This window comes from Syngnathus typhle, linkage group LG3 (genome assembly GCF_033458585.1).
Source record: "Syngnathus typhle isolate RoL2023-S1 ecotype Sweden linkage group LG3, RoL_Styp_1.0, whole genome shotgun sequence".
In the NCBI taxonomy this organism is placed as follows: Eukaryota; Metazoa; Chordata; class Actinopteri; order Syngnathiformes; family Syngnathidae; genus Syngnathus; species Syngnathus typhle.
In genome coordinates this window covers 9,675,313-9,698,294 of record NC_083740.1, presented here as the reverse complement: position 1 = coordinate 9,698,294, position 22,982 = coordinate 9,675,313, and the positions used below count along the sequence as shown (strand labels likewise).

General features: G+C 40.9%; 2 protein-coding genes across 5 annotated transcripts in view; one reads left to right on the top strand and one right to left on the bottom strand.

Annotated features, from left to right (window-relative positions):
- grk4 (G protein-coupled receptor kinase 4) overlaps positions 1 to 14,521 on the bottom strand; it is a 30,749-nt gene extending 16,228 nt beyond the window's left edge. Inside the window, exons 1-2 of one of the 2 annotated variants that reach the window (XM_061273899.1) lie at positions 14,153 to 14,521; positions 2,515 to 2,610 (exon numbers count right to left, since the gene is read on the bottom strand). In XM_061273899.1, coding sequence (XP_061129883.1) covers positions 2,515 to 2,610; positions 14,153 to 14,204 — 148 coding nt within the window. In that variant the 5' untranslated portion in view covers positions 14,205 to 14,521. The remainder of the gene's footprint in view (positions 1 to 2,514; positions 2,611 to 14,152) is intronic. The other variant, XM_061273898.1, reaches the window with a different exon arrangement.
- Positions 14,522 to 15,517: 996 nt separating this feature from the next.
- Positions 15,518 to 22,886, top strand: LOC133151133 (target of Myb1 membrane trafficking protein-like). Of its 3 annotated transcripts, none has more exons than XM_061273902.1 (15): positions 15,518 to 15,903; positions 17,781 to 17,865; positions 18,462 to 18,540; positions 18,701 to 18,850; positions 19,079 to 19,213; positions 19,356 to 19,487; positions 19,652 to 19,768; positions 20,099 to 20,232; positions 20,323 to 20,365; positions 20,438 to 20,573; positions 20,780 to 20,843; positions 21,463 to 21,538; positions 21,914 to 21,973; positions 22,056 to 22,095; positions 22,204 to 22,886. In XM_061273902.1, the coding sequence occupies exons 1-15, from the start codon at positions 15,831 to 15,833 to the stop codon at positions 22,347 to 22,349; spliced, it is 1,470 nt and encodes a 489-aa protein (XP_061129886.1). In that variant the 5' UTR covers positions 15,518 to 15,830; the 3' UTR covers positions 22,350 to 22,886. The 3 variants fall into 3 exon arrangements, with proteins under 3 accessions (XP_061129886.1, XP_061129884.1, XP_061129885.1); XM_061273900.1 differs by having other exon boundaries at positions 15,520 to 15,903; positions 20,777 to 20,843; XM_061273901.1 differs by having other exon boundaries at positions 15,521 to 15,903; positions 20,441 to 20,573; positions 20,777 to 20,843.
- Positions 22,887 to 22,982: the final 96 nt, after the last annotated feature.

Genomic DNA, 22,982 nt, shown 5'->3' with positions numbered 1-22,982 from the left:
ACAAATGAGAAAAAAAGACAGGACCTTTCATCTCACAAGCTGAAAAAACATGCAATTCATAAATATATAAAGACAAAATAAGGCCATACAAACAGTTTCCAAAGGATGAACATGAGAATAACCTATAAAAGTAAATCAAATCTTTCTGACAGTTCTCCCAGCTGCACAGTTTATTACCCAGCATTCCCTGTGCTCTCCAGCCCAACGCTTATTACGCTGACTCGGTCACATGATCGTAAGGTAACCCTGGTGAGCGTGTAGAAGTCTGTAAAGATTGTAGTTGTATTGCCTCTCTTTGTACTGGGTGATGTGTTTTACATGTCAAGAGCAACCAGTCACTGAGCAAATCTCCTATAGTGAAGTTCATTGTACTTTCCCCTGGGTATTGCCTTACATCATTGATCCCTAAACATCTTTGGCGTTTCCCTGTCCGCTGGAAATAGCTGTCAAATGCAATGCTCATAAAGACAAATTTAGAGCCCCTGTACAATAAGAAAAGTTGACGGCATTCATCTGCTAAGGTGGGAATAAATGGAGTAGGGGGCAATTAAGTTTATGGACAAGGTTAAGAATAAATATCAAAAGACATGACAAAATACTTGCACCATATTTAGCAGGGAGAAAATTCCCATGACTTCACAGCAACATTTGCCGGATACTTTTTTTTCCCCCCCTATTCGGTCGTCATTTCAAGTTAGTTGCAACAAATGGAATCGGAGCTTCATGTTGGAGCCTCAATTGAAAAAATAGGTGTTGGATTTCAAATTGTATAACTTGTGGGCTTTTTCTATATGCAAATGAATATGTTTGAGTGCGAATGCCATTGCTCACTGCTGCCATGCAACAATACCTGTTCAGATCCATTAAAATGCTGCGGGGGGGCACAAGTGTGTGGAACAAGATAGCATGCCCACGCACACACACTATATATATTTGGATGGAGACCAGGGACCTTTACTATTTCACTGGTTTAACAGACTGGGCCTTTAAGGCAAATACTATTATTTATTTATTTTCTATATAAAATGGGTCGACTTCCCCTATACCTAAGCAAAACCCCTTCAAAAAGGCAGAAGAAGATGAAAGGAGCATGAGGGCTGTAAATGGGTAGCCGACAATGGCTACAGCCCACATAATGCAATCTAGGATTCCTAGAAGTGACCTACTTCTCAAGGCTAAGGCCAAATGCCTGACATTATCAAGACACAACAAAGACACTGCTATCAGTGTCTAAACTGTATCTCTCCATCCCCAGTGAAAACACGCGGAACGCCATGTGTGTGTGTGTGTGCGTGTGCATGTGTATGCATGATGCGTGCGTGCTGTCTACATTGGTGTGTTTAAGTACGCAAAGGGGGTTATTTTGATCCTACGCTGTGTGTGATAGGGAAATTACGCAATAGCCTCTATGTAACAGTGACGTAGGAAACCCTTAACAGCTGCTGAGTGCAGACACGCACACACAGAAAGCAATTTTTTTTTTCTTCACACTTGAAGAGGCATATACTATATATTCGCTCTTCATGGGCAATACTTTTAATGTTCTGTTTTATTGCAGTTTGTGTTATAACCACATCCGCATCTTTAACTTGTCTTCCTTTTGCCGTTTGTTTTTCTAATTTCTTGGCGTTGTTGACAGTGTTTTTTTTTTTTTAATTATCGTTTTCTTGTCATGATTCTCCTTCTGCTTTTACGTGGAAGACCAGAAGAGGTCGAGATAGTGGGGGTGGCGGATACAAAGTAGGGAGGGGTGCGAATGTGGGGGAGGAGAGTGTGGTTGGAGCTGTAACTGCATAGGAAGCTGTGATCTACTGATACACACACAAACATATGTACTTTAGGTGCCAGACCATGGGGTCTCTTTTAGTTCCATTCACATGGAAACTGAGCCATTTTCTTCTTATTTGTTGAAAACACTAAATAGTTTAAAAAATAGATGTCCATGTGAAACACTGTAGTTTATATGCCAGGCCTGAAGCGGTGCTGTAATGCTGCCCCGGGAATTTACCGAAGTCCATGCAAGAAAAAATTTTACTCGCAACAATTTAGAAATTGTGATAAATGATGGGAATGTGGGATGTCGGCTTCAAAGCTAGAACTCAGATCACCGAAGTGAATCACTGTGAACTCAGAAGAGCTGCATAAGTGTTATTCACACGGGCACATAGTGTTTAGAGGTATAGCCACGATGAGACCAGGTTTCCACAATGATCAGTTTCAGGTTTCCGAAATACTGTCTCCTTGCGGACAAGACGTTGAAACCAATTTTCTTTAATTGCGGATGCACTGAAATATAGTATATAAAAAGTCAAATGAAGAAACGGCTGAGCCGACAATTCCTTGAGTCAGACACACTCATACACAAATAGTTTCCTGTGCCCCGCCTGTCGGTGGTGGGTGGTGACGCCAAAGAGGAAGGAAGTCCGATCTGAGCTTCCTTCTGCAGTCCGACCCAACCCTTTGACACAGCATGGCACATTATCATTCTGTCTCGCGCACAAAGCAATTTCTTACCGATAATGCGACGCAGCTCCTCACACTGGCTGATGTGGGGTAGTTTGAGCATCTCCTTCCATTTCTTGCTGCGACCGTTCCTCTTCCCTCCTCCACCTGAGAGTCAGAAACATAGACAATCAATGACAAAGTGGCACCACCACATCACTGCCCTTTCCTCACATATACGTGGGCATGTTTGCTACCTTGGTGTGAACAGAGGCCCAGGTTCTAGTGGTTCATATCACAAGTTGCCTCCATGCCAGAAGTAGAGCATGTGGTGAAGAAGAAAAGCCACACATGCATGGGGAGTATATTCAAATCCCACACAGAAGGCCTAAGCTGAGACTAAAAGCCAGGAGCTCTTGATTGTAAGCCTGATGTGTTACTTATGACTTCATTGTGCTGCCGTAAGCTTGGGCTCACTTGCATGACACAAGGCTCTCTTCCTAAAGTCGGCAAATTCCATTCCGACATAATAAACACAATAGGTAAAGTTTGCTAAAAATTCTTTACCTTTAAGCGCCTTGCCAAAACGTTACACAAATAATTACTAATATGCATGGGATCTTTTTTCATTGTGCGGGTTTAAAGTGTCACCCTTACATTTTTTTTTTTAAAGAAAGAAGTTTTGGCATTAAAACGTGATACCAAAAAAAACAATCAGGAAAATAATATTTTGTAACACACTTTCTGATTATTCAATTAATCGATGGAATGAAATTATTCAATGGCGATAAGATACGAGTGAACCTATAAAACCGTCAAGCTGAAAGTGATGCAGTTGAAAATATGGACGGAACTAACTTGTACTGGTGCAGCTGATAATTTAAGTTTGGCGCACCAGTGCAAAAGTGATAGGCTTTTCAAGAAAACTGCTCACATGTATGCTAGTGGGAAAAAAAGAAAAGAATCTGCATGCAGTAGTCAAAGAAATAGGATTTTCCTTCCAGGTCATGGGGAACTTGCAAAACACAAACTGACTGAGGAAACCACCAAACCTGGAAATGGCATGTGGCAGCGACACTGACATGGTTAAATACTGAAATATATTTGCACACACAAACATATTCCAAATTTGGCGTGCAATCAAACCCACATAGTATCTAACCCACAACCAGACCAACTATCAACGGGAATGTTGACCAGGAACGTGTTGATGGGAAAGCAAAGCTCGTGAGGACAAAAGAAAATCCTTGGACACATTTGAGCCAATAACAATAACCAGTGAGCAAGACATCACATTTATACCAAAAAGATCAGAGCTCAAACTCTTAAGTGTTTTGTTATGGATTTGCAATAAGGGAAGGAAATGAGAAGCTGCCATGTAATTTTGAAGTCAGGGGGAAAAGAACAGAGGAAGAAGGTGTGGGGGGGGGGAGGCACGTAAGGGGCGAATAGCGTGTGCGTCCGCACGTGTGCCTATCAGAGCGAGTTGGGCAACCCCACCCTGTTTAATGTCACTCTGACGTCAAAGCCATGTGTGCAGGCCCTTAACGTCGAACGGATGGAGCGCGTATTTGTTTAACTTGTTCTCCTTTCCGACATAATGGGCCGCTCCATAAACACCAACATCAGGCCAGTTGGCTTCCGTCAACTCTGAGATCATCACGTGGAATCACAGCGACATGTGCAAAGTCACATGACTCAAGTTCAAGAAGGCACATAGCAGCTTAACTACCCTTACGTTAAAGAAAGCCTTTAATTATACAGCAAAATAACTACCTCCCCCGCCTCCACTATCCCACACCTCATTTAATAACCATATGGGGGGGGGGGGGCATATTTCCTAGAAGAACATTAGCCACAAACGACATCACGTAACGACTTCCTTGTGGCTAAGATTTGGAGTGTTACCAACAATTTCACGTCAGAGCAGATGCACACTTTTCAAGAATTCGGCAATATGATAGATATGCTTCCCAAAATATGGAGCCCAATTTGCCAATTGTATTACTTCAGTGGTCTGAATATAGCGCTTTCAAAGCCGTATGATCATTTTGTTCGTCAATGTCTTATACTCTTGACCTGACTTTGACGTGACACAATCTATTGACATTAATGAGTCTTGTGGTACCTCTCAGTGTGATGCAATATGCTATTTTAGTCACACTACATCACTTGTTAAGGTCAAGTGGTATGAAAGGATGAAGAAACAGGCCTGTACTAGTTTCTTCTCAAAGGTAATCATTAAACCTTTAAACAAACAAATATTTAAAATTGCCACACCAACTAAGTAAATATTTTTTTCGGCGCCAACTTCTGTGGCCTTCAGACTTGAGGCTACCTGAGATCAAGTAGTGGACTGGCACATTTGCATTGGACAGTGTCATCTCCAAAAACCGAGTGGTTTCAACCAAAGTGTTACACATGGATGTTAAGTGTGCTATAAGGCTGGGCAATTGACATTAACCATGATTTCAATTTTGGCTTCTCGTGATCAGTAAAACATTATTGCCAAATTCAGTCAAATACAATCCAGCCGCTTGCCAAATTTGCTCATCTGTGATTTCCTCACATTTTCATCGCAATGGGAGAAAGAGCCAGACGAGGTCACACGCAGATATAGACAAACACACTATTACGCTCACTAAGGCCAAGTCACATAAGACTGATTACGGCTCCAAGCAAAAAAGATTTTTTCATGGAGAACAGCAGCCCCTAACTTAAAATTCTAGGAATACTGGAAGAAAATTTAGGGGCGCATATGATAAACTAGCTTGCAGACTAAATATTCAAATTCACTTCTTCTTTCACTGTATTATTAATACTACGTTTTAAATTCACATTAATGTGCAAGTTTCAACACCATAAACCTATTGGTTATATATATTAATTACTACACACTGTATTTAAGTCTTCAAAGAAGGAATCCATTACATAGGCATTCAAATATGTGTTTTGCACTAACATTCCAACAATGCTCAAGTGCAGCAATTTTTTTTTTTTTTTAAAGAGAAGATGAGAACAGATAATTAAACTGAATTGTCGTGCATCGATTGTCTAAACTTGTTGTACTTCAATTCTGTGGACTATCATACAGTACTTGTATTTGGGTCGTGGATAGCTGTAAAAAAAAAAAAATACTATTATTATTTTTTTTGTGGTTTTAAAATGATTGTAAAATCCATCCGTCCCCACAGGGGTCATGAGCATGTCTCAGCAGTCATCAGGCTGTAGGCGGGGGACACCCTGAGCCAGCCAATCACAGAGACAACCATCCACACTCGCACTCATACTTATGGGCAATTTGGAGTGCTCAATCATCCTAGCAAGCATGTTTTTGGGATGTGGGAGGAAACCACAGGGAGAACATGCAAACTCTACACGGGGAGGGCCAGAGGTGGAATCGACCCCGCACTCTCCTAACTGTGAGGCGGACGGGCTAACCAGTGTTCCACCCTTTTTTTTCTTCTTTTTTTTAAAATATATTTTGAATAAATACAGCGCTTACTGTGATGTTTTTTTTTGTTTTTAAAAGAAATACACAAAATCAAACCAGCAAGCAGTGACAATTAGCTGTTCAAAAGATGAATGAATAAGCCTAATAAGTTTAAGTCAAATGAAGAATGTAAGGGGGGGGGGGGGCTGGTTAACAAACTCATTCTGAAAACTAATTAACATTTAAAACAAAAGATTTTTTGGAAGACTACCAGTTCTTATCACTACAAATTTAGCCTGACTTGATCAAAACTACTGCTTGGGAATAACACACAAATAACTAAACCAAATTAGACAAAAATATATCATCTGTACCCACAAACGCATAAATTGAATGTAACAAATTAATATTAAAAGCGTAGTGATACCAAAGAGACATCTCAAATATCTTTTACGCATCACTACTGGCAAAGTCGCAGCATAGTCTAGCGCCACTTTCTTCGCAGCTCGCTTGTACTTTGCACTGCCATGTGGTAGAAGTCACTAAGCCATCTGATGAACACATGTCACACACTGATGCTCAGCCACACGTCAAGAGAATTGAGACCCAGCATGATAGCATGCAGTCACTACATTACAACTTCACACAATATGGGTTGAGGCAGTTGTGACTTTAACAAGACAGTTTCGTTACTCAATGCATAATATACCTTAAAGTGGCAGTGTATAGAATGTTTTGATTTTTCAATGTTTATTCTAAAAACACACTCTTAATTTCCGTAAGATGCAAAAAAATATGTTCTATGACATTACTTTTTTTGCCCATGTAATCCTAAATCTAGTGATCGTTTCATCTTGCATGTCTGACCTGACTGCCATCTTTCTGCTATGGATACCCGAAGGAGACAATTACCAGATCACCATTTGCTGGACTATATACAGAATGTGTAAGAAATTAACTTACTAGAAGTCATCTGTGATGACATTTTGCTTGCACATCTGCTGAAGAAATTGCTGCTCGGTTGGCGGCGTGTGCTCTCGGTGTGCACGCACTTCAAAGTTATAAACTCACCACTAGATGGCACTAAACCACCCTTTCTCCTACTCTTTTAGAGAGACAAGTGAAAGGGTTAAAATAATCCCCCGGGTTTGGGAATGTGCCAGACTCGCAACGTCATCACTTGGAGCCACGTGCTGATTGTGCCGTAAGCAGACTATTTTAAGCTAACTCAATAGTGAGCATTTACCAACAACGACGTATGGAACATCTAATCCAACCACGAGTGTCATTACAATGAAAATCAATGAATACTATGTACGTGTTTCTCGTTTCTTTTCGCTAAGTTAACGAAGAATTCGGAAACGTCTTGGTTTTTGTGATCACGCATTTCTCGGGGGAAGGGACAAGACGAGTCCGTAAAGGTTGTTGGCATTGGGTTTTAACGTATAAAGTAGAACTAGAACTGTCCTAACTTGGAGAGCAGAACGACGCTGATGCCACAGCGACTTTTGCGTAACACTAAAAGTGATTAGGACTCTGGTAATCATGACATACCTAACTAAATATTTCATAACTGCTCGAGTCCCACACCCTGTGGCGCTGGAGCTCCAGAGAGTACGACTTCAACGCTCCCAAATAACAAAAAGTTAAATGCTAGGAAATGAGACAGGGTCACACATAGTTTAGGGCTATTGTAATGTGAGCAAGCTCACGCACACAGGCACAATGGAGCCCGGCCGTGATAAATGAATGGCCTGTTGCTTTTCCAATGCCTCTCGCACGCAGAGTGCGATTGGCTGGAGTAGCCCAAGATAAGCAAAATATTAGCTGCGAGTATCTCTGTTGCCTATTCAAACTAAAGGCCTGACGTTTACTTAAAGTAATCCACGTGTATATTCACAGTGGAAGACAGCGAGTGAGAAACATGTAAGTACCAGGCAGCACCGCTCCTGATGATCCTAAGAGTATTTTCCCATTTTTCCTGGAGTATTTTTCACATTTACTCCCCTGGGGAACATTCAATGAATGTTAATCAGCATTTTCAGAAGAATTTCACGGATTTGCAAAAAGAAAAAAAATGTTTTGCAGACTCCGAGATATTCTTGGCCACCCCACGGCCCCCGCAAGGAAAAAAAAAAAATCCTAGCTCCGCCAGTGTTTGGGTGGAACAACCACGATCATCTTTGCGCCTCCACGATGTGTCACACATTGGGTTGTCTGGTTTCACACTGCAAGTGTGGAATTCCAATTTAAAGCATATGTGGTCTAACTGAACAAGTGCAGATGATGTTAAATTGGCCAGGGCGATCACAGATTACCGCTGTGAAGTGAGATCTTCGACTTCAATCATACTTCTGTAACCAGGGGTCCTGATTTTAAAATCACCCCATTCACCACGGCCCTGAATGCTTTGAAACGTCCCCCGTTTATGAGGAATTTGTTGGGGAAAGGGCTCATTTGCATGAGACAGATCACACCCACTCTTTAAAACACACAAATGTCAGGTGAATTGAACCAGTACACGATCAGAAGATTTAAGCTTTAATTGCAAAAGAGGAAAGAGCAGAATGAGCAGACAAGCCAGAGATGGTTGGAGCAGTTGGAGTTTCTCATTTGAGCGCAAAACCGACACACAAAAAGGCCACGTGCACGACAACGCACACACTTACTCACTGCAGCTGCTGTGGTGGGTTGCAACACCTTTCTTTTGCCGAGCTTTGTCTCTCTGTTTGAGATATTCCATTAAGTGCATTAAGGGGGAGGGGGAGGGTTATAGCAACAACGTATAGCAAGTAGAGACAGGCGTGGAACACTGGTTGACAACGTGCGCTGTGATTGAAGGACTCAATTCTCTGAGCAAACATACAGTAATGTGATACGTGGGAGTGAACGAGCATCATTCATGCCCCTGAGCAAGGCACGTCCTTTCCCAATTGTTTCCAACAAAGTGGCCCAGTGCTCCAGTGTCAAAATGCTGTGTATACATATAGATACATACAGTCACTCCGTCCGTCATCATTAGTGCGGAGAGTCTTACGACTTACGAGTCCTTTACAGTTATTCTAACCAAGCTTAAATGGCTAAATTACAGTTCGTCACTACTATTTTAAGACCATCAGTGAAACAATGGTTACAAGGGTAACTAACAGCAGTAGTGGGCAGTCTGTCATTATCGACGGGAGGTCTGTCAGTCCCTCACTGACGGACTGATGAAAATTTTGAAATACTGACATAACGGAAGCAATTTTCAGCCGTCACCCAAACCGTTACTAACCCAAAAGCAAAGCTAGACTAGTTTTAGCAAATGTTTTTGCGGTGAGCTGCAGTGCGTTAGCCCCGGACACACAACAGAAATTACAAAAATACCCACACATGAAGGTTTACTTCCGCTATCGCTGAACCTGAGCTGTAGACACTGCGGCTTTATTCTCTACAGCACAGGTGTCGAATTCAAGGCCCGGGGGCCAGATACGGCCCGCCACGTCATTTTATGTGGCCCGCAAAGACAAATTGCGCATCAAATTCGTGGGTCATTACTAAAATTGCAAATTGTCTTCATTTTTTAACAGTAACTTTTTTTTTTTTTTAATATCTGACCAATTTTTACTCGTCTGATTTGAAAACGAGTTATTTGTCAGTTTGTTTTGGGCTTTTACAATATATAATATGAGGTGCTCATACATTTGTTTGGGTTGACAGTGATAATGGCCCTCCGTAAGAAGCTATGACTACAATGCGACCCGCGAAAAAAATTAATTTGACACCCCTGCTCTACAAGGCTCCCTTCCCTCGGAGTGGTTTAGTATTCACGCAACCCTCAGTCCCTCTCAAATAAAAAGTCATTGGTTCTCTTTATTGTGAACCAAATCCTTATCAAAATAAAGCACATAATAAAAATAATCTCATCCTCCTCCAATGTTGCTCTATGTTAGCATCTCGATAGTACAGCCGGAAGAAAAACAACATATGGGCCTAGATCTCAAATCCATCAGATTCAACGCAGACATTCTAACTACATATACGTACCACTGTGCTGCCCTATATTCAGTAGGTTTGCCGGAAAAGTTCACAAACTCTCGGCATTTACCCAGCATCCCATTCTTCCAAAGCTGCCCATGCGAGACACTCATTCTATACACAATCCATTTGTGGGTGCAATGACTGTAAACCAAGTCCCGGTGACGGTAGTCAAAAAGCAATGGCTTTTATGACCCTCAGCTGGAGGAAACACCCCAGAGTGATGACAACGAATGTTAGTCTGGTTTTGACCATAAAACTAATAAAGCTACGCAGGCTGACGTCACAGGAAAACCCTTACGAGAGTGATGGGGGAGATCTGCTGGCCGAAATGTTTGAGATGGTCGCCACAGCATTTTCCGCAGTTAACACAGGGTGGATTCTGGAAAGCACTGACATAACTCTGTGAATGTGTGTCAACTTATGAGTTTGACATACTTGGAACAGAGCTCGTGTTCTTGAAAAGACAAAAAGCTAAATAACTGGGATTTATATATAGCGCTTTTCTAGGTACCCAAAGTCGCTTAAACCGACCAGAGGATTGCATTCCAACCACCTACCACCCGCTTTGTTTTCAGGTCCAACTGGAAGGAGCAGTCATGCTTGGACTATGTCATCCCCACTTGTGTAGAATTTTGTGACACACATTTTGTTGAGCAGCAAAACGTTAAACCCAGCTGAAAATACAGGAACTTTACAAATCTGTCGTCATACTTGGTCTCTTCTCAAAATCAGCAAGTGCGCGATCGCAAAAAAATAGTAGTGGAATGGCGATTTATGACTTTGGATATTATGGCTAATAAAAGTGTGAATTGCAGATGTTGAGTAGTCGGGCTGATACGAGGCCCTTTTGTACAAAGGGGCTGCTGACATTTGCATTCAAAATAAAACGTACAGCTGTGATTTATTGCAGCAATACTAAAACCGTAATTTTGGTAATTATCATTATGATGACATTTTCGCATCGTCATGTCTAGGATTATTCTAGATCTTATCGCCGTGATTAAGATTCGAGACGATCAGCAGGCTTTAGTGCCTGCAAGAGATTCTGAGCTCTGGCCACACACACTAAAGACGGGCTCGTCACACCATGTCGCTTCTCACTTAAGTTATCCAATTTTGCATTAGGTGTCGAAATTAAGTCATCGCCAGATAATCGATTATTTTAAGAATCGAGAGATCACAATTACTGTTGAACCAAACTGTCTAAAAACTCTGATTTCAGCCTCTCAACAATAATTACTCTGATTTCTATAGCATATAAGTGGAATAAATATAATAATAAATGGAATAACTCAATTGCAAGAAATCTTAAGATTGCTATGCCATATTCAGTGGCGAATGGAGAGTAAATCAAGCAAACCTTGAATTTTCCCAAACGGGGGTAGTTTGGGGAATGTTTTCAACATCCTTATTCCTTTTTAATTTCTCATTTCATTTGAGAATTTCACATTAAAACATTTCCTCAAGGGGGAAATGGTTGCTAATGATGACTGGATGTGGCATCGCCTAAGAAAATGTTCCGCCAAGTGCCACTGGTTCGCAACGAGCATTCTTGGTGGGTTCTACACTGGGGGTTTATCTTGTCATTTCCTTCTCCACAGCGAGGTTGGAGACTTAGAGAACAGAGTTAATAACACATTAGCAGGACAAAATTCCGCAGACTCATGGGATGAAACTCAGCTACTGCAGCTGAGACCCACTTCACACACTCCACTGGTGTATACATAGACCTCGGTGTCACAAAGCATTAGGGGGACCAAAGCTGGGATAAAACGCAGACCACCTCTGTGGGGTATTTAAGAGCAATGTTTGCTCCAAATGTCTGTAGCATGCAGGGTGACGACTGCCTCCACTCACTCCTGGAGAGGTGAATTACAGTACAGGATTCATACAAAAGCGGAACTATGCAACGAAATTTCGTTTTGTGTGCACCGAGTGTTTACAAAATGACAATAAAGTCTGTCTAAGTCTAAGTCTATCCACACAGATAGAAGTTTCCAAAGGCGTATTATGGTTTTAGTTCATTCATAAAATATTTAGTACATTTATATGTATATATACAAATAATCAAATAATAAATCATCATATAATTCTTGTGCTGTTCATGAAAAGACCATCACCTCATGTTGCAGAAAAAAACAAATAATACTAGTTAAATTAGATAGCTGTGAATGTGGCAAAGTACAGATCCAGACTCGGATATTTATATATCGTCTCCAAGTCATACTTTATGAGAATGATCTAAGCTGACCCACAAAACATTGGGTTGACTCTTTTAAGTTCAGATCTGTACTACTCGTTTCGTTGGAAAAGCATCTTTCGCTACATGGTGGCTCAACACAGTCCCATAGGGGCCCCGTCACTTCTGCCTTCTATCTTTGTATTTGTGCAACGTAGACAGCGACTCGGTGGGCGACGGACGGCCCCTTCTGACACAGAGTTTTATGCCATCTTACTTTCTCAGAATGGTACTGGTGCCGGTGCTTGCTACCCACAAACGTCATCTCTCAGGATTTTTTCGGTAATGATGCATCTGTACGCCTTCTCTGGGATGAGTGGAACAACCTACACTCACACAAGAAAGCATTTTGCCAAAAATCCCCTTAACGGCCAAAAACGGACTTGGGCAAATATAAAGCATGCCTATATTGGTGACTCAGGTTGACAACAAGCTGCCCATTTAAAAAAAAGAAACACAGGGGATTCAACAGTTTCGAGCCTTTGTTTCCTTTGAGCATTACAGCACAAGATTTCACACATAAATGAGTTTAAGAGTATATCCACAAAGGGCATTTAATTTATTTATTTTTACATTTTGTCCACAAAAAAAAACCACACACACTTTTTTGAAACTGGGTCCCAGAGTGAATCTTTTTTAAATTGCAGCATTCACAAGACATAAAGATCTTCTCTGAAGTGATGGAGCGATACTCCCAGTTCAACAACAATCGTAAATCACCATTACAGATGTCCGTTACCTTGGTGTTGATTCCAAAGCAGTTGTAGTACTTCTTAGTCCGCTTCACATTCCCCACCATTATTGTACGATTAAACGACATAGGCATCGTCCTTTTGGTCAAATGCGGTGGCAGCATCACTAAATTGCATACTTCATGCCTGGCAGCGATTCCAGTGTCTTGAGAGGACACACACCAGAAAGCAATTCTATTTTTACGTGAAACATTTAAAAACAAAGATACGTTCCTTCCCCGTGTAGACATGGCCTGGGTGGAAGATCATTCCAGATCATTATTTCGGCATATAAAATTTGCGTGAGGTGTTAAAATATGAGCCTTTACTAAATAAAGGTTGGAAAACTGGTGTATGGCTCCTCTGCTCTATATCTAATTACAAGGCATCCTTCACACACTCATCCGCGATCGGAGGCCATCTGAGGTCTCAGGTGATGACCACAATATCTGGCAGGTGCAAAATGCATCATCACGCAGATCACCATTTTAGAGCTGTGCACATAAGCAACGCACAGTGTGGATTTAAAGCAACAAGCCAATGCTGTTCGATAAAACTGATCAACTCGTCAATTATCTTTACGGACACCCTGATTGGCTGCGAAGCATATCAGTGCAACAATAATACCCCCCCTCCTCACCTCCTTCTGTGATGCACACCCACTCAGGGCCCTCTCTCTGCCATCTTCTGCAAACAGATGCACCCTTGCCTGTGATCCACCACCTGCAGGTGAGATCCTACAGGAGGATCACCTGCCCACGGAGTACCCTGCAAGAACGGGCTGTACATCTGGGCCTTCTACAGCCCCCACATGCCTTCCAACCTGCACTTCAGGCAGTCAATTAAAGTGGCATACCTCTGCGTCAAATAGTACCATTCAGATAATAAGCGTCACACAAGCAGGTATGCGGATGGATTGGTTCAAGCCTCCTAACGAGTATGTCAACACTCATGATAACATATATGCACGGTCAGATGTAAATACACATTTGGGGGGGTAGGGGGGCAGCCATCGGCGCTTGTGTGGAAAAATGCGCTCGGGCCGCTGCAATGCACCGATGCTGCAAACACTCCCTGCCTTGTTCACCCCCCAGTCAACAGGGCCTAAATCTGTCCGCTTATTATGGCTTTTGTTAAATGTGACAATAGCTGATTATTGTAAGGACACCACGCAACTAGGTATGGATATCAAAGGAGGACATGGATGAGGACCAAAGGGGAACCGGGCTCGTCCTCGACTACAAGGCTCAGCTGAAAAATGAAAAAAATAGATATTGTCGCGCTTACCTTCTCTCGCTTTGAGGAGAACCGTGTTGGCCACGATATTTTCAATCTCCATTGTCACGGTGTAGTTCCCGAACAGTCGCGATACATTTCACTCAGCCGGGGGGAAAAGACGTTTGTTTTTTTTAAACTCGCTGGATCAAACGTGCGGACGGCTGCAAGGCAGCGGCACTTGCACGCGGAGGAGACCGAGGTGCTCGTGCATAGTAGCTAGCTTAATGGTGCTTGTCTTTTCTCTCCATTACAACATGCTTGGGAAGCTATGGACGATTACCACGGGCTTGTTAGCATTCACAGCCTACCTCTCTTTCCTTCACTCCGCCTGCCTTCCTTCCTTCCTGCTTTGGCTCTTTCTCCTCCCTCTCCTTCATCCTCCACCCTCCTCCTCTTTGCCCCTCCTCTCCCCAACAATGCAAAAGAGCGCAGCGATTCCGTTTCACTTCATTGAGTTGTCACATTGGTTGTCAATAATTTACTCATCCTATAAAATGTCCCCATAAAAAATCTGTTCCAACCCCACGCCCCAAAACAATTTTTGTTATATAAGGGGCAAAATAATGCTCAAAAGAAAAACAAACATAAAATCAAACGCGATTTGAAAGAGATAAACTGGGTTTTTTTTTTATAGTTAAACTGAAAGTCACACTGTGATGTGTGTTGGCGTGTGGCTTTAAGGGGCGTGGTCCATAGTGAGCAGCATCAGGAGCTCTGACACCAGCTCAGATTGGCCATTTACCAGGTCTTCATGCTCCTCGTATTTTCAGCGGCGCGACCCTAGTGATGCCTGGGGGGGGGTTACAATCTGCAAATGCGTGAATGCTAAAGCATATGTGCGGGGTTCACTGCAGTGTGCACAGGAAGTGTGCAAAAAATGGGTTTTGACCCATGTGTGTGTGCGTGCGCGCGAGAGAGAGAAAGTGCATAAAGATTACGTGATTTTTGTTCATTCTGGTCTTCCGCAACCTTGGTCCGTACTAACCTTGATTCAATGCTACCATCTAGCGGTAATTATCCCAAAATGAAACGGGAGCTCTACGTCACACATTCACCCCGAATTTAAATCCCCAACGTCAAAGCTGTGATATAGACTCACTCATTTCCTGTAACGATAAAAAGGCGTATAATATGTTCTAACACTGCAGCTCCGCTTACCTTCTGGTTTTTATATGCATGTTATTGCATGAATTAACAGTTGCCTCACCTGTTTATTTACTCAAGGGCATGTATTTCTTCTACTTAAGTATAGAGTGTGTTCTCCCTGCCCACTTGCCTTGCAAACACTTTAAAACGACTTTTGAAAGCAATAACAAAAAAGGAGACGAGAGTGTGAGATTCAAAGGTGACACTAGATGGTGCTAGAGGCTAACACAAGCAGTTTTGTGGCTACTTGAACTAACCTGTAAGTACTGTGTTGAAACAGCTTGGCCATGCAACATATGTAATCGCTGTTTTCTTAAATCGCACATCGTTGCGATCACTATATTATTGCATTGATTTACTTCCGCATTTACAGAGGATTAGCGTTACTTGCACACTTCCTGTATGCGTGTGTGTGTGTGTGTGTGTGTGAGTGTGTTTTCGTTCACGTGACAAGCAGCAAGCCTCTGACTCCAGGCAAGTTGCAGAGGAGAACACAAAAGACAAGGCTTCCAAAAAGAACTCAGACGCCTAACCAAACAGGATGTTTTCTCTCGGGGAGAAGATGGAGTTTCTCATTGCAAATCCCTTTTCGACACCTGTTGGTCAGAGAATCGGTGAGTTGCACATCGATAGCTGCAGTTTAGTCACAGTTCAGCGAGTGTTGTTTTTGTTATGTTTCACGTTCGAATTCGGTTTCGAAACGTATCACGTACATTTAGTAGCAGACGTCAAGTTAGGAAGAAGCTAATCACACAACTGAAGCAGGCGTTTAGTCCTATAATCTTCCGACTCATTGGCTGTCTGGTGTTAAGTGGCGACTCAATCTACCAATGAGTATCGAAGAAAAGCGTAAAGGATTTTATTCAGATCCTCTGACAGCAGGTTGTAGTTTATTTATGCTGCTACATAGACAGTACTGTGTTAGATTAAATGCATTTTATTAAAAAGCCAACAACAGTTGAAGAGCTGCTCAATATCACAATACAGATGTGTCATCACCTGCATTATTGGGTGTGACCAACAGGGGGAGACATATGTACTAATCAAGAAAAAACAAACTGTATACTTGATTAAATTTACAGTTATTAATCTTTTTTTACTACTACTAAACGTAAGTGATCTGCATACTATGACTTCAGAGAATAGGATTGGCAGTGACTGGACTACTTGTCAATGTGTATCTATGTCATGTGAATAAACAAACAAAAAGGTTTAATGGGACGTTCCCATCTCTGGTCAGGGATCGTTTGTAGGAGGGCAAGGGGTGAGGTCCCGGCTCATTGTAGAGATTGCGTAAGGGGTCTAATTTCCTCTATTGTTTTCTACTTGCTATTTATATGAAATTTGCAGTTGTGATATATCATAAATTGCATGGTTAAAATATTCCTAGTGGATGATCTTTTATTTTAAAATATATATATTTGCACTTTGGAAGTTGTCTTTTGCATGATGTCAAATATTGTACTCCATTATACCAATGTCAGGCACGGTAAAGAACTTGAGGTTATGAGATTGACATTTATTAAACAAATTCTCAGATTCTAATCTTTCACCCAGCAACCACTTTTAAAGACCCAACTTAATTTTACAAGACATAGTATTTAGATAAATGGATTGTTGAAATGCTTCAACACCCTTAGCTCCTTCAATTTGTCTTCTGAAGTTTTTAAAAACAATTTGAGGTCTTTTTCTGTCCCAGAGTGACTGCCCCAAAGCACAAACAAACGCACAGTTAGATGATTTTGATGTCGTAAAACTTGAGATCCCAACTCTCACCCCAACAATCACTTGATGAACTAGAACAGACGGGACAATTGGATTATACAGATGTTTTTCTGGATGAATGGACATAGTATCTTCCTGCTACCCCCTTTTAGAAACTCTAGTGATGTATATTTGATTGTATCTTTTTTGATCAATCAATCAATCCCTGAAAGCCAGCAAATGCAGTGACAGAATGTTGCAAGGCCCTGTCAGGCCCTCTCAGCCGTTCCCACTTCTTAAGTCATTCGCTCCTTTTCTCACACGTAACTGTTAGTGCGGCTTCAGCTCCCTTCTGAGCCAAACCCAAGCAGCTGACAGTCACATGAAATGCACGGAGCTGGAAAGCCCAAGTGGAAGTGGGGGTGGAGTAGATGCAACAGAGTAAATGGGATTGAGAAGCATAGGAAAGGAATTTGTAGCGGTTTACGAGCATGCTCACAAAATAATATGGGGAGATTTATGTTGAATAGAATTCTGTATTAGGTTTCCACTTTCTGTAGTGTTTAAAGGCTCTTTCATTCTAATGTAAATAAACATAAGCTCTACCCTGTAAACTTTTTCTTACCAACTGACAGCAAATGCATTGAATGTAAATATCATGCAGCTGAATAGAAACATCTAGTTAATCTTCATTTAAAATTTCAGGAGTGTCAATCACTTCTCTTATGTTTACTTATATCCCACCAGTAGTTCTCAACATTTCCCTCCCTGTTTTTTTTGTCAACAGAGCAAGCGACCGGTGGCTCTCGGCAGTCCGAGGACTGGGGACTTAACATGGAGATATGTGACATCATCAATGAGACGGACGAGGGGTATGGCATAATGTCATTTTTTTTGCTTAGTTGCATCAATTCAATTTAAAGTGGTCTGTAGAAAAAGAGATCAACTTTCTTTCACTTTATATAGACTACACTCTATCTGCTACATTTTCTTGCTGATGTTATTGTGATTTAAACTGTAATAAACCATTCCCAGCCATCAATGCATCATTTGTTACCAACCATGGTGGCACATGTATCATTATATCGTGGTGAAAATCCAAATAAACATGCAGGGAGCTATTTCTGTCATTTAAATCATGGGGGCATCCTTCCATCATGACTTGGCCTGTTTCATGTTTTCCATCAATCTGAATCACAATTTTGCTTGGAAGTAGTGGGAGTGGATATCACATCTGCCTCTGAGTAATAACGCTTCTGGGTTCAGATTTTGCCACCGGTCTTTTGACGTCAAGCTTATAATATTTCTCTGCTTGCATGTGTTTTCTCTGGGTCACGTTCCTAACATATGAATGTTAATTGAATTAAATAATCTGAATAAGCATCGTTTTTGCTGTAATTTAATAATCCAACGTAAAACCCAATTTATTGTCTGTAACAAACAAGGTCAATTATATTTAATTTTCCAGACCAAGAGATGCGGTCAAAGCCATTAAGAAGAGGATTGTGGGTAACAAGAATTTCAGAGAAATCATGTTGGCCCTGACTGTAAGTATCCAACCATTCCGGTGTTTTCATGTTCTGTCTTTTGTTTTTATTTGTCTTCTGCTGAGGCGTGTAGTATGCTTACACAAACTTTTTTTTTTTTTTTCTACGTGACTGTACCTTTGCTCTTCAGGACAACATTTGATTGCTCACTGTCACGCAGGTTCTTGAGACATGCGTAAAGAATTGCGGCCATCGCTTCCACGTTTTTGTGGCGTCACAGGAGTTTGTGGAAGGAGTTCTGGTGCGAGCCATTTTGCCCAAATATAACCCGCCCTCTGTTCTTCATGACAGGGTGCTCAGTCTCATACAGGTATGTAAACTATCTTATTGTCCAAAATATTGTCTTATTGTATGGCTAATTGAGTTTTACATTTAATGTTCTTGCGAGGTTATACGTAATCTAACGTGATAACATTTCCCTTAACTAAATGCTGCATTACACTCAAATGTCTTTTTCTTGTCGTTTTTTTTCTGAGTGCAAGTTTTGTTATGTCTTCTTGGAGCTATACTTACTGAGGCTTCTCTGTGCTTTTCTCAGTCATGGGCCGACGCGTTCCGGACTTCCCCCTCCCTTGCGGGCGTGGTGTATGTTTACGATGACTTGAGGAGACGAGGGTTGGAGTTTCCCATGACAGACCTCGATGCTCTATCGCCCATTCACACTCCCATCAGGGTGAGACTGTCTGCAGGGTGAAAATAACTCTGACTGCCGTGAAACTCCGCAAACGTCTGTACAGCGTATTCATAGACTTCTGTGTAAAGTCGGCCATATTGTCTGCATTATTTTTGTCTAAGTCTACATTGTTTGGTTTCAGACTGTGCCAGAAAATGAAACCCAACAAGCTACGGATGCTCCTCCCCGTCAGTCACAAGCACAAACTTCCACTACAAATTCTTCACCTGCATCCCAGTCCAGTGAGGGACCACCTGCCCTCTCTGCAGAACAGGTATCACCTCTGAAATAAGAAATCACTATTCATACAGTAGGGAGGAAAAACAGGACTCCATTTTGCGTCGACAGATGTCTGAGCCAGTATTTCATTGTGATATACTGAGTAAGTGCTTTTGTTTTCATCCCATATTAGTTTTCTTCCCCTATTTTCCTCTTTAGAAAAACAAGTTGCAGCATGAACTTGCACTGGTAAAAGGAAATCTTACTGTCATGACTGAAATGCTGAATGAACTTAAACCTGGACAGAGCAAGCAGGATGATACAGAACTGCTGCAGGTGTGTGCATTTGCATTTTTACTGCTTTAAATGTGAATATTTGCTGTAATTGTTGGAATCATTTGAGGCCCAAGGTATTATTTTGTGACTGGTGTATTATGTATGTATATAATTTCAAAGATAAAAACTATTGATCATATTATTAAGAAAATTCTTGTTTCTGGTCCTTGGGATTTAACCTGCCAAAAATTGCTATTCAAAATTAATAAATTGCTCCTTGAGTGAAATAACTGATTAGAAAATTGCTCCGCAAGAAAAATAGCTATTTTAATTACTAAGCTTTGTGCAACGACAGTTTATTCATCTCTTCGCTCTCCTCTGTCAAAGCAGCAACTCTACTCAGTGTGCAAGAACATGCAGACTCGAGTGGTGGAGCTCATCCCTCAGCTGATAGATGAAGGACTCATTGAGGAGCTTCTCGTGGTTAATGATGATCTCAACAACGCTTTCATCCGTTATGAGAGGTAGTGTATGGACAGCCTTCTTCAACTCTGCATTATTCAAGGACAAAAGCAAGTTCTCATTCTGTATTTTAATCCTACTCGCCATTTTAGGTTTGACAGACTAAACAAGGCACAAATGACAAATACTGAACAAGTAAGATCTTTACTTCAATGGTGGACCGTTTTACATATTTATGTCTTAAGCACATATTTGTAATCTGCCCAGCAGAGTTCCGTCAGCCGCCCGGACCGTATCGACCTCAGCCCAGAGCACTCAATACTGAGCCAGCCTGCTGTCATCACAACGAACAATCAACCCGAAGTCAACACGTGCACCAATCAGAGGCAGTCGGCCAACCACAGTAAGCATCAACTTCTTCACGTGTCTCCTTTTCACAGCACAAAATCTTTGTTGAGGTGGAAGATGGTGTATCTCTGTCAGATTTTGTTGTGTAATGCAGGACGTGTAAAATAAACATCTCACATCATGTTATAATATATTGTCTGCTAATAATAATAATCCAATGTCTAGTACAGTTGCTTTTAAAAATCTTCTGTCTTTTAGAAGATGAGGAAGAGTTTGATATGTTCGCTCAAACCCGAGGAAGCTCCTTGGCAGAGCTGAGAAAGAGGTGAGTGGTTATGGCGAGTGTGTGACAGCAGTATACACAGAATGTGGTCTTAAAAAGATTTAATCTTGGCAGAATTTTAAATTGGGCTACATATAATGACATTTGGATTTGCAGTGATTAAATACAGTGACATAGCGAAGGTCAAACACAATTTGGGACGCTGATTGTAATACTCCCGTGTAAAACATTGGAAATCAAAATAATCCATTGCTGAGTTCAAAATGCTGCCATCATAAAACATTAATTAACTATACAAGCAATGCGTTAAGATTTATTTATTTTTAGTTTATTTTTATATTTTAGTTTAACATTTTAATATTGATAAAACATTGACAACAATGTTTTTTTTACACTCTTTAGGTTGCTCAAATTTTGAGGTTTCTGTTCATGCATGACGATCCATTTGTTTAATATGAGTTAAGCAGCAATATTTATTTGTTTTTATTTATCGCAGGTCAGCCATTTTGCCACTTGCCGTCAACTGAAATTGAAAGTGAATTTTGTCTGTTTCATTTCACAAATGAAACATGAATTACAACACTGTGTTTTGACTAGTTGAGCTTCACATATTATTACAATGAAAATGTTGTGGTTGACTTCAACTTGAATGTGTTTGCAGTGTTAGGTATGAGGACCCTGGAGCTGTAGAGGGTCTTGCTGGGGCCCTCGACTCAAAGCTGCAAGTCACAGGACATGTATGTATAAACCACTCCTATTAACACTTTTCAACAACAAATATTAATCCGAGATAGCTGGCTTTAAATGTATTTTTGACACGGACTTAAAAAATGTCTTCACTTTTTCCCCCACCTCCTTTTAGAGCAATTCCACAACCAATTATTCAAAATTCATGTTCTTGCACTGTATGTCTTCTGGGTATTATTAGTAAATTATTTTTCATTTTTCTACTTTGCTTTTAAATGTCTTATTTTCTTTTTTCTATGTCTTGAATTTGTTTGCCTTTAATGTTTTATAATCATGTGTACGAAATGCACCGTGTAAACAAAGCTGCCTTGACTTCAATGAGTAAAATGTTAACGTCGCTTTTTCTGTATTGCTTTTACTGTCAGATGGGGCAAGATAAAAACGGTCTACAGAACAATGTGGATAAATGGCTGGCTTGTAATATGGTGAGAATCGATTACTTCAGATCAATACCATAACAAATACGTCAAATATAACATTAGTGTTTTCTTTTGTCTGAAAATGCAGGAAGACCAATCTGCAGTCAGTGAGGGAGTCTCCAGTGAAGGTGCGTCATTTACTTTCTGTGTATAAAGAGAATGTTTTCTTTCACTTCTCTTGAATATCTATATGTATGTAACAGAGCAGAGGTTAATCTTTTATTGTCTTTTTCTAGAATTTGATAAATTTTTGGACGATCGGGCAAAGGAATCTGACCAAAGTAATCATACGACGTGTGGAACGCTGCCTTCCTCCTCCAGACTGCCGCCACAGTCGACAAAGCAACAGGACAGTTCACATGACCATCTTTTTTCACTCTAAATCTGGAAGCCACGGAACAACAGCAAATAGATGTGACTTTTTTTTTTTTTTTGAATAAACAAGCACGTTATTACTAAAATGGCGAGTACAACTACTACGTTGCCTCGAGTGCCATGCTTTTCTGCTTGAGTCGCGTGAAGTTCCGCTTGGATGACAATGGCTGTGTGACGTGAATGAAACAAAAGAATAATGTGACAATCTTGTTAACTGTTGGATCAGAAGAAATAAGTATGTCTGGGTTTTCCCTGTAGATACAGTACCATTGTAGAGTGTGCTTCAAATAAATAGTGTCTAGATCCGCTATTGTGTTACCCCCTCAAATGATTTGACTGTTCAAAAAAAATAAAAACATGAACTGAACAGTGTATGTACAGTACACACAAAAACCTGCACTACACCATTGCTACCAAAACACTGCAGAAACGCAGTGATTAATCTAATGTTTGACTTTTTGTGCATAGATGAAAAATTACGATTGTATTTATGAAATGCTTTATGTTGATTCAAACATTCAATAAACATTTAATATTTGAAAAAGCATCATGTAAGCCTTTTGTTTGCCTTCGTCCCAGACAGCTTTTACATCGGGAAAAATAAATGGGTTGTATTTCTCCTTTTAGAAAAAAATTGTGT